General features: G+C 38.9%; 1 protein-coding gene across 3 annotated transcripts in view; it reads left to right on the plus strand.

The window, feature by feature from the left end:
* MAPK1 (mitogen-activated protein kinase 1) overlaps window positions 1-16,198 on the plus strand; it is a 96,222-nt gene that overhangs the window by 38,992 nt on the left and 41,032 nt on the right. For all 3 annotated transcript variants that reach the window (XM_044775445.2, XM_044775446.2, XM_070516463.1), the window contains exon 2: window positions 15,972-16,154. In XM_044775445.2, the coding sequence (XP_044631380.2) occupies window positions 15,972-16,154 (183 nt within the window). The remainder of the gene's footprint in view (window positions 1-15,971; window positions 16,155-16,198) is intronic.

The following is a 16,198-nucleotide window of genomic DNA, read 5'->3' on the forward strand; positions in this document are numbered from 1 at the left end:
CTTAGAGAGCGGTTTTCTGCATGTCTGAGGCAGATGTTGAATGTTTCTGATAGTGAGGCAGTTCGAAAGAGACTTGTGTCTCTTGACTCCTTTATGTTTCCGTGATGGAGATAGTCGTCTGAGCCTTTCCTCCTTGACTCTTGGAGATGCAGCTTATAAAAGTTTGCAAGGGTCACCCTAATAAAGTGGATCATCCTCTTTTCCGACTGTAGCTCCCTTCCCTCCTCCCTCTCTCTCCTGTGCCCTCTACCTTGAGACCCTCACCTTTATGGTTTTCCCAGGCTACTAGTCCTGTCTGGCCTTGGTCTGGATTCTGTCTGCTGATCTCTCCTCTGACCAGATTCTCACTTCTCTTGATCTCTCCACTCCATCTACAAGAACCCAACTGTTTATTTTGTCTGATCTTGCTCATAACCTGATGATATATGCTGGAGAAAATTATTTAATTGTCATGACTGGCCTCACTGAAAATCTCTGCATTCTAGTTCCCACTGGTCTTCCACATGATCTTTTTAGTTGTCCTCATTCAGGTTGCTTTCTCACCTCCCTTGTGTCTGGTTTACCTTTACATCTTCTGCCTTCACGTCTGCTCTCCCACACCTCATTTACAGCATATATTTGCCTCTTGTTTCAGTGGAGACAGGTTTTGGCTCATCCTAAGGAAGAAGATCTAAATAGCCAGAACCTTCAAAATGGGTAGGCTACTTTGGGAAGCAGAAGATTTTCTGTATCATGATATATAAGACATTATATTCCAAGAAGAAGTCTGAACACAGAATGATGGAATCTTCTCCTTTTTATAACTTGGCCAAGACTATCAGAGTGGCCTTGTTAGGGCATAGCTCAGTTAGGAGTAAAACTCAGACATCCTGATTTGACATCTGGTGTTCTTTTCTAATATTACTTCCTTTTTAGGATGTTCTGTGATAAATGTAATGAATAAAGTAATAAAAAATAACTATACCCTGTTTTTTGGATATAATATCTTTCAGGCTTTGCATCTACTCTTTCTGCAGTCTTCACAACCCTTGGGCTTTCCTCATTTTTGAGCCAAGCAAATGGTTGCTGAGAGACAGGTAACTAAACAGTGTCTCAGCTACTAAGGGATATGGCCAGAATTGGAACTCATCTAACTCTTTGTACCCTGTTTTATTACTGAAGAGATTAAAAAATGCGTATGTAGACAACCAAATTTATCCAATCTCTGCACTATCTGGAGCACATTTTCTAGAGAGATTGCATATGTGTTAGTGGCATCAGATTTTCAGCTGTGCTACCTACAGTATGTTGGTGCATTGATTGTTAAAATAATGTGAAATTATGATGGTTTTATAGCTAAAGTTACTTTAGACTAGCTTTTATTTGCTTACTTAATGGTTTGCACCCTCTAAAAAACTTTTGCACTGGTTTTCTTTGGTAAATTAGGAGAGAATCAAGCTAAAGTAAGGCATATATTTTCTTTTAAAGCAGTCATTTGTGTTATCTACCTACTTATTTTTGGAACATTAATTTGGATCAGTCTAACTTACGTAGCATCTGAAGACAAGTTAATTTTTATCTGTGAAATGAAGTACTGTAGTTTTGTGTTCGGATAATTAAAGTTCACCAAAATGGGTAGCTTAGAGAACAGCTTAATAGCTTTCCCTAAAAATAACCCATTCACAGTTGATAGGTAGCATTTTAGTTGCTTAACAACGTGTACAGTATGTGGTGCTTGTTCCTGATAAGATACCTGCTTTATTTAGACAAACTTTATTATCCATAAATATTATTGAGCCTCTGCTGTGAAATGACTATAATGACAGGGGACAGGGAGGATAGGAAGAAAACCTGAACATACCAGAACTTTTATATTTATATCAAAGCCTTAGAAATGACTGTGGAAGGCTGGGCATTTGTTCTGATGCTACTGCCATTGCTCAAAACCTGTTTGGAACATTTCCGCTGGAATTGCCTTCAATATGAGCATAGGAACCATGAAAGAAAACCAACCCCATAATTTTGTAGCACAGCTCAATTTTTTAAAATCACTTTTTGAGGTATAATTTACATACAATAAAATGTACCTCTTCTATGTGCACAGTTCAGTGAATCTTGGCAAATAGGTATACTTGCATAACCACCACCACAATAAAGATACAGAACGTTGCATAACCCAGCCAGCATCCTTGTGTACCTTTGTAGTCAGTCTTCAACTCAGGCAGCCACGGATCAGCTTTCTATCACTGTGGGTCAGCTTTGACTTTTCTAGAATTTCATATAAATGGAGTAAAAAAATCTGTGCTCTTTTTGTTTTGGCTTCTTTCACTTAGCATAGCGTTTTTCAGATTCATCTTTGTCATTGCATTCGTCAGTAGTTGGTTGTTTCTGGTTGCTGAGTACTTTACCCTTTCCTTGTTGATGGCTATTTGGGTTGTCCGGGTTTGCAACCATTATGAATAAAGTTCCTCCAAACATTTATATACAAGTCTCTGTGGACATATATTTTCATTTCTCCTTACTAGATGCTTAGGAGTGGAATTGCTGGATTGCACGATAAGTGCATGTTTAAATATTTGGAAACTGCCAAACTGTTTTCCATAGTGGTTGTACCATTTTGCAGTTCCACCTGCAGTGTATGAGAATTCTAGCTTTTCTCCAACCTCATCAACACTTGGTGTGGTCAGTCCTTTTCAGCCATTTTAATGGGTATTTGGCTTTAATTTGCATTTCTCTTATGATTCATGAGCGTCAGTCATCTTTTCATGTGCGGGGTTTTTTTTTTTCTTTTTCTCCCCAAATCCCCCCAGTACGCAGTTGTATATTTTAGTTGTGGGTCCTTCTAGTTGTGGCATGTGGGACGCCACCTCAGTGTGGCCTGATGAGCGGTGCCATGTCGGCGCCCAGGTTCCAAACCAGCAAAACCCTGGGCCGCTGAAGCAGAGCGCAAGAACGTAACCACTTGGCCACGGGACCAGCCCCTTTTCATGTGTTTATTGTCATACAAAGAGTGTGTCTATTCTTATCTTTTGCCTATTTTTAACGTTGAGTTGCTTGTCTTATTTTGAAGTTGTAAGAGTTTTTTATATATATTCTAAATACAAGTCCTACGTATGGCAAATATTTTTCTTGCATCTCCACAGCTCATTTTTGCCCTTAATGGTATTAGCTGGCTTGTTCACCCATCTCATCCATCAGAACCCGCTGGGCACCTTTCCTTTTCAGTCTTTCTGACTCCTCCTGTCTCCACTGTTATCACTTCTGTACATCCAGGGGCTTTACCATGCCCCTCAGAGGTATGATTGTTTTTCTTTTTCTTTTTTAAATTATTTTACTGGCTTGGGAGAGCTGCTGGTTTATAGTGCCATTGGTACTAAAGTCCTGCAGTGAGTGGCATGGTTTCACACAAAGAACTGACCTGCTTAAAATGCCAGTTCTGTGTTTGTTGCTTAGTCCAAGCTGCTGTCATCTCTCACTGGTGCTATTGCAGTGCTTGAAATGGCTTCTTCTTTTTCTTTTTTTAATTCATTCTTCATATCACAGCTGGAGAGATCATTTAAAAATATAAATTGGGCACTTTTAGTTCCCAGCTTAAAGTGGAAGTGCACTTAAGAGAAATCTTTTTTTTTTTTTTTTTGAGGAAGATTAACCCTGAGCTAACTGCTGCCAATCCTCTTTTTTCCGAGGAAGACTGGCCGTGAGCTAACATCCATGCCCATCCTCCTCCACTTTATACATGGGACGCCTACCACAGCATGGTGTGCCAAGCGATGCCATGTCCACACCAGGAATCCGAACTGGTGAACCCCGGGCCACCAAAGCGGAATGTGCATGTTTAAACCGCTGCGCCACTGGGCCCGCCCCAAGAGAAATCTAAAATCCTTAGCCCAATTGCTGGGTCACTGCCTGTTTCTTCGGCCTCATCCTGAGCTGTGCTGTTTCTGCTTGGAGCACTCCGGCCACAGTAGCCTTCTTTTGGGTCCACAGATACTCTGGCCTAACCCCTCCCTGCTCAATAGAATACTTCTCTCTGCCACTCTTCAGCCTGGCTAATCCCTGCTCATCCTTCAGCTCTCTGTTTTAAATGCCCCTTCCTTTGAGAGGAAGAGCCTTCCCTAAGCCCCTCATTTAAACCAGCTTCTCTAGTTATCAATGATAACATTAATTACATCATTTGCATTTTTCCTTAGCATCCATCATAATTTATGTGTTTATAAGATAGTCATAAATTAATATCCAATATATAAATATATATTAATATATACGTCTCTTTATATTTCTCCTATATTGTATAAAGTGTATGAGAGCAGGGAGCTTTCTGTTTGCACTGCCGTATCCATAGCACTTAATACAGTGTAGATGATTAATAAATATTTGATGAATAAATAAAATTGATTTTAACATATTAATGTTTTAAAAATTATTTGATGTGCCTCCTTTAAGATCCCAAACTGACATTTCTTTCTTGAATACATTCTTTCTTTGAATACAAACTTCTGTGCTAGTTTTCTGTCTCTCCCATTTCCAGCGAATGTGTAAATTGCCCTAATAACAAGAGTTCTTAATCTTCTTTTGTACCATGGATCCCTTAGGCAGTCACTGAAACCTGTGGCCCCTTCTCGGATTAATGTTTTTAAATAAATCAAATAAACTGTGTAAGATTACAAAGGAAATCAGTTATATTATTGAAATACCACTTATTTATTTATTTATTTTTAAGATTTTTATTTTTCCTTTTTCTCCCCAAAGCCCTCTGGTACATAGTTGTATATTTTTTTAGTTGTGGGTCCTTCTAGTTGTGGCATCTGGGATGCCACCTCCTCATGGCTTGATGAGCGGTGCCATGTCCGTGCCCAAGATCCGAACGGGCGAAACCCTGGGCCGCCAAAGCAGAGCATGAGAACTTAACCACTTGGCCACGGGGCCGGCCCCTACCACTTATTTAATATTGAGAAAATATGCCTTTAAACTATGAGAAAATGATTTAATAGATCTAGACGTTTCTCATCCTTTATACTTACCACCAAAAACACTCCTAATAATCATTATAGGTATGGTAGATTTAGATTTAGGCTGCTATCAATCATTTTTTGTAAAACAAAACCCTCAAGCTCCTAAAAATCCTATTTTTTAAAATATTTTTAATGTACTTTAATCGCTGCTGAGTACTCATCTACCTCATATATAATATATTTTATACCAAAAACATAAGTTTTGACACACGGGGAATGAGACTTGAAAGTATGACGTTAACCACGTTAACTGTTGTTCCTTTTTACAGCACAGTAAATATGACCTTGAAAGGAGGAGGTGTGATTAGGAGTAGATGATGTGAAAAGTGTGCAATATAAGCCAGCTGTGTGGAGCAGCTACTCAAATCCCACGGCATAGACGGTTTGTGTGAGAATGCAGAAGCTGTACTGAAACTGTGGCTGCAGGGGTCAACTTGGCTCACTGCTTCCTGATCTTGGGTGGCCACTGCCAGCACCAGAGAGTGCTTAATAGTGCTGAGATCCCTACTGTCAGGGCCTCCGACAGACCCAGATGTATCCAGAGAAAAGCAGGTATGTTCAGGATGGCAGGGGGAAGTATTAATGTGTGGCGACATAAAGAAACACCACCAGTGAAAGGAACTATCCCGCAAAAGTAAAGCTATTCAAATGAATAAAGTCTTAAGAATACAGTTTAGTTCTTAAACTCTAATAACCAAATAACTAGAAATCCTGAAATTTTTAAGTAATGCTTTTTTAAAGTATAAAAGGTACAGTTTTCATACAGCAGTATGGAGAAGGCCATTTTTTTCCCCTCCACGTATTTTTTTCCCCTAAACAAGATTGCTGCTGTCAGTCCTAGCTGGCAAACAGCAGTAGATTTGAAATGGCTCTTCTGTTTCTCAGAGTCCAGAATATATAAAAGCATTCCTATGTGTCCAAGTGGGAATCTGAAAATAACTGCTTGCTTCTGTGTTCTGAAGGATGAATATAATAAGTATCTGACTGCAGCCACTTGGGGCTAATACTTGGACATGAGAGTAAGTTTTCATTCCCTGTTGTAATGACAGTCTCTTTCAGTTATTAACTGATCCCTGTTGCTTAGTTTTAAAACCAGTGCTGAGAGAGCATTTGTATATTTCTTTTTTTCCTTGATATTAACACTTTTATAGAAATAAGTATTTACTTTCCCTCAGATTTTGTACATGTGAAGGTGTTAGACTCCAGTTAGATCTATGTTAAGCCACTTGATCTTCTCCCACGGCTCACTGGTGCTGTTTTCCCTTAAGCCCAATCTTTTTTCTCTTTGTGTTACATTTTGGCTAGTTTCTATTGCTGTGTCTTCTAGGTCACCAGGTTTTTCTTCAATGTATAATCTATTCCTAATTCCATTGTATTTTTTTCAATCTCTAGAAATTCAATTTGAGATTCTTTGATGTGTGGAGTATATTTATAATAACTGTTTTAACTTTCTGGTCTACTAATTCTATCATCTCTCTAACTTCTGGGTCTGGTTGGTTTTTTCTTTTTCTTTCTTTCTTTTTTTGTTTTCTTTGCTTTTCTGTTTATGCATCATATTTTTCTGCTTTTTTGGATATTGATAACTTTTGATTGGACATTTTGGATTTTATATTATTGAGTGCTAGATTTTTTTGGTATTCCTTTAGATAATTTTAGGCTTTTTTTCTGGGATGCAGTTAAATTACCTAGAACAGTTTGACCCTTTCAGAGTTTGCTTTTAAGCATTTTTAAAAGGGGAGTCCAGAATAGCCTTTAGTCAAAGACTAGTTTGGCCCCAGTACTGAGTCATTACCCTTCTGAGGACTCACCTTTTTCCCTGTGTGTTAGGAGTTTTTTCCCCTCCAGGTGGTGGGACGGGAACTGTTCCCAGCCTTGTTCCACATGGATTAGTCCATCTGCTCCTTTCTGGTGGCTCCTTCCTCACTCTTAGACTTTTATCATGCGTGTGCTCTGATCATTGCTCAGCTGGACACTCCAAGGGTCTCCCCAGCTCTCTCTGACGTTCTGTCCTCTCCAGTACTCTGCCCTGCGAATTCTGACTGACTTCAACTCTCCAGACCTCCAATTCTGTCCTCAATCCAGGGAGACTGCCAGGCTCCATTTAGGTTTCCTTGTACTGCCTGTTGTTGGATGTTAGAAAACTGTTGTTTCATACATATCATCTGGTTTATTGTTTGTTTGGGTTTTTTCCTGAGAAAGATTTGCCCTGAGGAAGATTGTCCCTGAGCTAATATCTTTGCCAGTCTCCCTCCATTTTGTATGTGAGTCACTGTCACAGCATGGCTGACAAGTAATGTAGGTCCATGCATGGGATCCAGTCCCACAAACCCAGGCCACCAAACCAGAGCATATTGGACTTTAACCACTATGCTGTGGGAGCAGCCCCTATTGGCTGGGTTTTTTTTTTAGTTGTTTAAGGTAGGAGAGTAAATTAGCCCCTGTTCTTTCATCATGGCTAGAAGCAAAAGCCTGCAGAGATATTTAGAACTTTAGGGACTCACTAGAAGGTCAAGTTATTTCCTTATTTTAAGCTGTCTTATCTTACGTAACCTATACTTCATTGTTTGTTTTTTCCTCCCAATGGAATAGAAATGGTAACACAGAAGACAATTTAAATTATGTTTTAAATCACTCATGGTCCCATTATCTTATCTTGTATTATAAATTGCCTCCTAGATAAATATTTTTAAGCTGCAGTCTATTTTACTTTGAATCTTACCTTTAGTTAATATGATCTTCATACTTAGTTTAATAGCTGCACAATGACCTATTATATTAATATTCCATATGTATTAATCCTTATGTTTGGCAATACAGGCTTTATTCTTTTAGTACAAAGAACAGTAAATATCTTCATATGTCATCGCTATTCTTAAGGATGCTCAAAGGGAGAAAGGCAGGTGGGACGATGTTTTATTCATTTCAATCTACAATGAGTATTTAGGCTATATTAGGTATTTAGTAAGTGTCTGTCAAATGATTGATGTGGAGTTTAACTTATAAAGTTCAATTAGGTAAACTTTTCAGTTACCTTTTTAGGAATAATTTTATTCTATCAAGCATTCACCTTAAAGTAGCTAATTATGAAATGTTTATGTTTCTTTCTACTTATTAAGTTAAGCCCATATTATCTACATGCTAATTACTTCATCAATTTTAGAGGTATCATTTAGTAGAATACCTTTTTCAGATAAACTTTTATGTTGGAATAATTTTAGGCTTACAGAAAAGTTGCAGAGATAGTACAGAGGGTTCCCGTATGTCCCACCCAGTTTCACTTTCTCTTGATGTTAACGTCTTCCATTACCGTAGTGTGTTTATCAAAACTGAGAAACCAATGTAGGTATGTTGTAACTAAACTTCAGACTTCATTCATAAATTGCTTTTCCACTGATTTCCTTTTTCTGTCCCCGGATCCAACCCAGGATACCACGTGCACTTAGTTGTCATGTCTGCTTTGTCTCTTCCCGTCTGTGACTGTTTCTCACTCTTTCTTTTCATGACCTTGACAGTTTTAAGGCATACGGGTCAAGTATTTGGTGGAATGTCTCTCAATTTGAGTTTGTCTGATGTTCTTTTTATTGTTAGACTGGGGTTATGGACTTTGGAAAAGAATACCACAGAGCTGAAATGCCCTTCTCCTCTCCTATCAGGGGGTTCACAATATCCATGTGACATTATGGTGGTGTTAACCGTGGTCACTTGGTTGGGGTGGTATCTGCCAGACTTCTCCACTGTTAGAATTACTGTTTTTTTCTTTCCAAATTCTTTTCTTTGAAAACAAGTCAGTGAATTCAGCCCTCCCTCAAGGTGTGCTGAGTGGGAGAGATTAAACTCCACCTCCTGGAGGGGAGTGTATGTACCCATATTATTTGAAATTCTTCTGTCAGGAAGGCTTGTCTCGGGGCCGGCCCCGTGGCCGAGTGGTTAAGTTCGTGCACTCCGCTCCGGCGGCCCAGGGTTTCACCTGTTCGGATCCTGGGTGCGGACATGGCACTGCTCATCAGGCCACACTGAGGCTGCATCCCACGTAGCACAACCAGAAGGACCTGCAACTAGAATATACAATTATGTACTGGGAAAGAAAAAGAAAGAGAGAAAGAAAATTAAAAAAAAAAAAAAAAAAAAAGACTTGACTCTTCCCCATTTATTTATTTATTTATTCAGTCAGTCATTTATTCATGTTAGTATGGACTTATGTATATTTATTTTATACTCTGGGTTAATACAGCATTATTTATTTTGTTGCTCAAATTGCTCCAACTTTGGCCACTGAGAGCTCTTTCAGGTTGGCTCCTTTGACGTGCCTTCATTTTGTTTTTTGAGCACTTCCTTACTTTCTGGCACTATGCAATGCTCCAGGCTCATCTTGTATTTTTCCTGCCCTCGCCTCTCTAGAGGAGGCTTGGTTTCTTTTACTGAAGGGGGGGTTATTTAGAAACAAAGATCTGGGCACTGGATATAGTAGAATACTTTCAGCCCTCTGATATTAAATATCTGAAAAATGTTAGTAAATTAACTTTAGCAGAAGTATACAAAGTATCCAGGTGATTGCCAAAACCTTTTCAACACAAAACAATTAACCTTTCAGTCAAATGACGGTCCTTCCCTTAGCAAACTTTAAATGCATCATGATACATAGTTGAGTATCAAGCAGGGCGGGGCGGCGAGCCCCCACTGGTCTTCATTGCAGCTTATGCCATATTCTTTCCTGGCTTTGAAGCCTGGCTCAAGATTACATTTGCAGGATCCTTGGGCCGCTGGGAAGGATGTGCAGCCCAGAGGTCATTGGTATTTGAGGTATTTGGAGGATGGGGGATAAGACAAATGGTGCTTCAGGTCTTGACAACTCAGCATGAGCACTACTGGTCCTCCCCTCTTCACTTCATGCCTTCCAAACCCAGCCCTCCTCATGTTTGCAAGGCCTGAGTCAAGAATACAAATGGAGCCTCACATACCATATAAATTAAAGTGAGAAACCTTAAATATAATGTAGTGTCTCCTTATACCATGACAGATATACCTTCTTTCTTTTTAAGATTGGCACCTGAGCTAACAACTGTTGCCAATCTTTTTTTTTTTCTGCTTTTTCTCCCCAAATTCCCCCAGTATATATAGTTGTATATTTTAGTTGTGGGTCCTTCTAGTTAGGGCATGTGGGACGCCACCTCAGCGTGGCCTGGTGAGTGGTGCCATGTCTGCACCCAGGATCTGAACCAGCGAAACCCTGGGCCGCTGAAGTGGAGTGCGTGAACTTAAGCACTCGGCCATGGGGCCAGCCCCCAGATATACCTTCTTAAAGACCTGGAAGATCAAATTCAAATTGAAAATTCTTGGGCTTCTTAGAGTTTGGTACCCGAAGTTCAAGGAGAGCAGGCCTCCAGCATAGCCCTCCTCTCTTCGCAGCCCCAGCGTTTTGCCCCACCATGAGCTTGAGCTTTTGTGCGTGGACACCCAGCCTGACAGTCTTGGCACAGTGCTGTCCTACAGATAGCTGCCCTCTGGCTGCCCCTCCGGGTGAACACACTGGAGGAGCGTTCTGCTCTCAGCAGAGCCGCCGTGCAGGAGGCCTGCATGGCCTTGGAAGCAGACTCAGGAGATGGGGCGTTCTGAGGCTCCTGACAGGCCTGATCCCCAGACCCTGTGAGCACCTCTTTGTGAGGAGGAGCATGGCTGGGTGAGGGCCAGCGGTCTTCATAGATGTCTTGCTTTTTTGCTCTCCGTGTGTTTCCTCTTGCCTTTCTTTGTGCTCTTACTCCTCTTTCAAAAGTCTGCTCATCCTTCAGGGTATGATTTCTATAGGCCTCCTCCTCTCTTAATCCTCTCCTTAATATCCTTATTTGGATTTAATCTACCCAGCTTCTCCTGGTCTTTCAGAAGTACTTTACTGTAATAAAGACAGTGTGTGTTGTCTGTTCCTGTCTCCTTCCCTCACTAAATTGCACGCTTCTTAAGAGCAGGATCACTGTTTGTTTTTGCCACCAATCCTAACATGAAGTCTCACAAAAGGGAAGTGCTTGACAAGGGCTGCTTGAATCTACCACAGCTCTGGCATCACTCTTGTGTTGTTGTGGTAACCCTATCAAAACAGGAAATGAAGTTAGTTTAGCATGACTTGTTCATAATTGACTCATGCTGCTTCCCTTTTCTTCTCTAAGTGATCACAAAACATCTCTTAAATAATCTACTCCAGAATTCTGTGGGCTTCTACTTCCACATTTACTGGTCAAATATGTTTCTGGGATCTGTCTGTTCCCACACATCCCAACCCTGTAATCAACCACGTATTCACGGAGCCCCGGTTCCTTTTTTCAACTGTTCTTGAGAAGTAATTGATAATACAATATACTGCACATACTTAAAGTGTACAATTTGATACGTTTCGACATATTATACACCCATGAAACTATCAACACAATCAAAATAATGAGCTTATTCATCACCTCCAAAAACTACCTAGTTTCCATTTGTGTAGTCCCTCCCCCTCACTAGCCCCAGGCAACTCTGCTGATCTGCTTTCTGTCCCCGTAGATTAGTTCACATTTTCCATGAATGAAAGTGTTTTTCTTTTGGTCTTTTTTCATTCAGCATAATTACTTTGAGATTCATCTGTGTTGTTTATATCAATAGTTCATTGCTTTTTATTGCAGAATAATAGGACTCTATCTGTTTTGAGAATTGGGCGTGCTCACCTCCAGCCTTGGCCTCCTCCCATTCTCCACAATGTATGGATCTCAGAGTAGAATTCATCTGGCACTTGAGGCTGCGTTTCTGTAAAATGACTGCTCTCCATAGCTTGGGCTCCTCAGGGGCAGACTGTTAGTTTATGATCTTTGTATCCTGTTAGAATAGTCCTCAGTGCATAGAAGGTACTAATCCACTGCTAGATAAATAGGCCCCCCCTTTATTCAGGGGGGTATGTTTGCGTCTGTTTTAAATAATATGCCCAATTCCACTTTTAAAGATTGTTCTCTCAGGTGGAAACAAGGTTAAATAAAGATATTTTGTGTCTTTTCCCAATAATTATTCTTTATTTTTCAAGTGTTTTTGTATTGGTGGGAATTCTAAAATAATTATGCTTTCTCCTTTAAAGGATATTCTAGCATTCCATAGGTTTTCTCATTTTTTAAAATATATGTTGAAGAGATCCATATGATTCTTCAATCAAAACAGCATAAAGAAGTATACAATGAAGGGTTCTGCCTGCCTCTCTGTCGCACTCCAGCCTGGTATTCTGTCCCTCCACTACCACTCATCTTACTTCCTTGTGTATCCTTCCAGATTTTCTCTATGCAAACACAAGCAATGTTAATATATATCTTACTTTCACTCTTTTTTAGAAAAAAGAAAGCATGTATCTACTGCTGGACCTTGCTCGTTTTTTTTTTCCGCTTAGTAGATCTTGAACATCTTTCCATGTCGTGCTTTTTTTTTCAGTTGCATAGTATTCCACTGTATGGATACTCCTATTGATGACCTCTTTTTAAAATTAAACTTTTTGTTTTCTGATAATTGTAGAGTTACGTGCAGTTATAGGAAATAACGCAGAGAAATCCCGGTTTCCCTCAGTGGTAACATCTCGTGTAACTATAGTACAGTACCACACCTGGGGATTGATATTGATACAGTCTGCAGAGTTCTTCAGATGGCACTAGTTTTATATGCACATTTGTGTGTGTTTAGTTCTGTGCAATTTTATCACATAGGTAGGTTCAGATAACCACTACCATTCTTTTTTGACATCTATTTAAATGTTTAATTTTTTCCTCAACGTGGTTTTTACCCTTGATTTTAAAAAATTTAAAAAAATTTAATTGTAGTAAAAAAGAGTGTAAAATTTACCATTTTAACCATTTTTAAGCTACAGTTCAGTAGTGTTAAATATATTCACATTATTGTGTAACAGATCTGTAGAACTTTTTCATCTTGCAAAACTGAAACTATGCTTAAACACCATGTCCTCATTTCCCCCTTCCCTCAACCCTTGGTAAACACCATTCTATTTTCTGATTCTATGAGTTTGACAACTTTAGATACCACACGTGAGTGGAATCATAGAGTATTTGTCTTTTTGTGACTGACTTATTTCATTTAATTTCCTCAAGGTTCATCCATGTTGTAGCATGTGATAGAATTTACTTGTTTTTTAAGGCTGAATAATATTCTAACGTGTCTGTATACCACGTTTCCTTTATCCATTCATCCATCAATGGACATGCGGGTTTGTTTTACTTCTTGGCTATTGTAAACAGTGCTGCGGTGAACATGGGTGTGCCAATATTGCTTCAAGATCCTAGTTTGAATTCCTTTGGATATGTAATCCCAGAAGGGAGATTGCTGGGTCGTATGATACTTCTATGTTTAATTTTTTGAGGAGTTTCCATACTTTTTTCCATAGTGGCTGCACCATTTTATATTCCCAACAGTCCATGAAGGTTCCAACTTCTCCACATCCTCTCCAACACTTAGTATTTTTTGGTGGTTTTTGGATAGTGGTAATCCTGATGGGTGTGAGGTGATACCTTGTTGTAGTTTTGATTTGCGTTTCTCTAATGATTAATGATGCCAAGCAACTTTTCATATGCTTCTTGGCCATTTATGTTTCTTCTTTGAAGAAATGTCTGTTTGACATGATGTCTGATTTTTAATGTTTTTTTAATTGAGCCATTCTTGAATTCCTAAGATTAAATAGTTTGGATATAATGGATTATTATTATAATGTGTTGTCAGACTATATTTACTCATTTATTTTTTGTTGATTTTCAAGCTTATGCTTAAAAAAGATTGGTCTTTAGTTTTGGTTTTAGTTCTTTTCCATTATCATCATCCGTTTTTATTTTTTTATTTATTTTTGACGATTATTTACCTTAAGGGATGAGTTAGGAAGCTCTTTGCATTCTTAACCTTGAACAATTTGTTCAACCTTGAAATTTTGTTTTTGAAAGAGCAAGTCTATCAAATGAAAGAAAAAATGTGAATATCTAAAATTAATCCAGCCAGAGACTGTGTAGTCACAGATTGGGTTAAGATTCCAAACTGCAACCATAAGTTGTTTACAAGAAAGACATTGAAAGCAAAAGCTGTAGCATGACAGTAGTTGAGGGAGAAGAGAGTGGAGCAAAGATTAAATTCTTAGAGAAAAAAAGAAAACAGGGTTGGTAGCGATTTTAAAACAATATGATTTTTAAACAAAACTAGGAGACACCAGAAAGTCCATGGTAAAAAGTATACCAGTGAAATTTATTTGCTGAGTGTTAGAGCAATAAGAAATGAAACAAAACTGAGAAATCGAAGGAAAAGTGAGCAAATAATAGAGTTGTTGTGGAAGAGTGTAAACTCTTTGTGGTCACTTGTATGGCAGGTTGTGTAAACCAAAAAGACAGCAAAATGGAGAGGTGGGACAGACCCAACTCCATGGCCAGGGTCACGGCTGCTTTTCACGTGCGAACCGATGAGGAGGATTTCCTGACTTCTCACTGAAAGGGGTCATTTGGTTATTATTTCATCCCTGAGTGTTGAGACAATTGGAGGGGCATACTGACTATACGCGCCCCTCCCGCCAACATTCTTGTTCCCGAGAGCAAATTTATGACCATGTTTGCTGTGTTTCAGTAAAACTAGAAATTTCTAATGTTCATTTTAAGCCAGTACTTTACAACTATTTTAACCTGTATTGTCTTTTGTTGAGCTGATGTTCTTTCTATCATTTGAATTACCCAGAAAGAATTTTAATTTCTAAAAATAGTTATTCTGAATATTGAATAAACTTACTTGAGTGACGTATCCCTTTGCTTGAATGATATACCTGAAAATCAGTGGTTTAGGCCTTCATGCAGCAAACCAAAGCAAAATAAAATATGAGTAGTGATTCTTTTATTGAAGGAATTATCTTTCATTTCAAAGTATTGGAGGCACCTGAGTGCAATGTATTAATGGTGTTATGGGAGAATTGAAGCTGAGAAACACAAGGTTCCTCCTACAGCATAGTTTTGTGATGGAGTCAGACAAATGCATCAAAAATTCAAGGAATAAGTAGATTGATAAATACCATTGTAGAAGCATAAACTTGAGAATAAATTTATTTTACTGTTTCATTTTTCTAGCACTTATCCTGAGGAAACAAGAAACAATGTCTTACTGCCTGTCATTCTTATTTCATTGCTTCAGTTGATGGACCAGATGTTGATACTTATTAATACGAAAAGCTCTTATGGGAAAGATTCAATAGAATATTGATCCTAAAGATAGTAATAATATTCAAGATTAGAATTCATCACAAAATTGAAGATATAATTATTACTTCTGCTTGGAATTCTATAAAGTCAGACCTTAAGGACAGCTTGGAAAGAACTGGGTCCTATGTAACAGCTATGAAAGTAGTTTCTGAAGAATGCTTTATAAATTGTGTTATGAGACTATCCAAACATCTTAGTTAAATTTCTCGGAAAAAAAGAAAGAGTCATGTCATTTTGCAAGTAAAACAAAGTCGATGCAGGCAATCAAGGCATCCTCTTGGGTCCATTTTTGTTAGGGATAAAGATGCGCTTAATGGTCATTTGAATGTTTCTGCTGAGTCTGAGGAATCTGATACAACAGTAAGAAGTTGTTTTGGAGGCAGGAATGAGTACTCTCACCAGAATGCAGTTGCTGTTAAAAACAGTGGGAAAGTGTTTTTTTTTTCTGTGTGAGGCAATAAACCCATGTTTCTGGGCTTATGAAAATGGGCATCCACACATTTACCAGGGACTGGGCCCTCTGTTAAGTTTGAGGTTCAGAATGTGCTACATTATGCCTGCCTCATCCTCCCTAGCTTGAGGCCTTTTTGTGGATGCTATATATGCTGCCTTCACGTGTATGAAACAAGTATTTACCCAGAGTGCTAAATATTTAATACTTTTACCAATTTGTATTCTTTCTGCCAGGATGTTCTGAGAACTGTTTTTAATGCCATCTCTCTCCCCTTCCCCCCCTTTTTTTTAGCTCTGCTTATGATAATGTCAACAAAGTTCGAGTAGCTATCAAGAAAATCAGTCCTTTTGAGCACCAGACCTACTGCCAGAGAACCCTGAGGGAGATAAAAATCTTACTGCGCTTCAGACATGAGAACATCATTGGAATCAATGATATTATTCGAGCGCCAACCATCGAGCAAATGAAAGATGTGTATCCTTTTGAGACAGCTGACTCCTGCGCGCTCACCTTACTGA

Source organism: Equus asinus, chromosome 8 (genome assembly GCF_041296235.1).
Source record: "Equus asinus isolate D_3611 breed Donkey chromosome 8, EquAss-T2T_v2, whole genome shotgun sequence".
Lineage (NCBI taxonomy): Eukaryota > Metazoa > Chordata > Mammalia > Perissodactyla > Equidae > Equus > Equus asinus.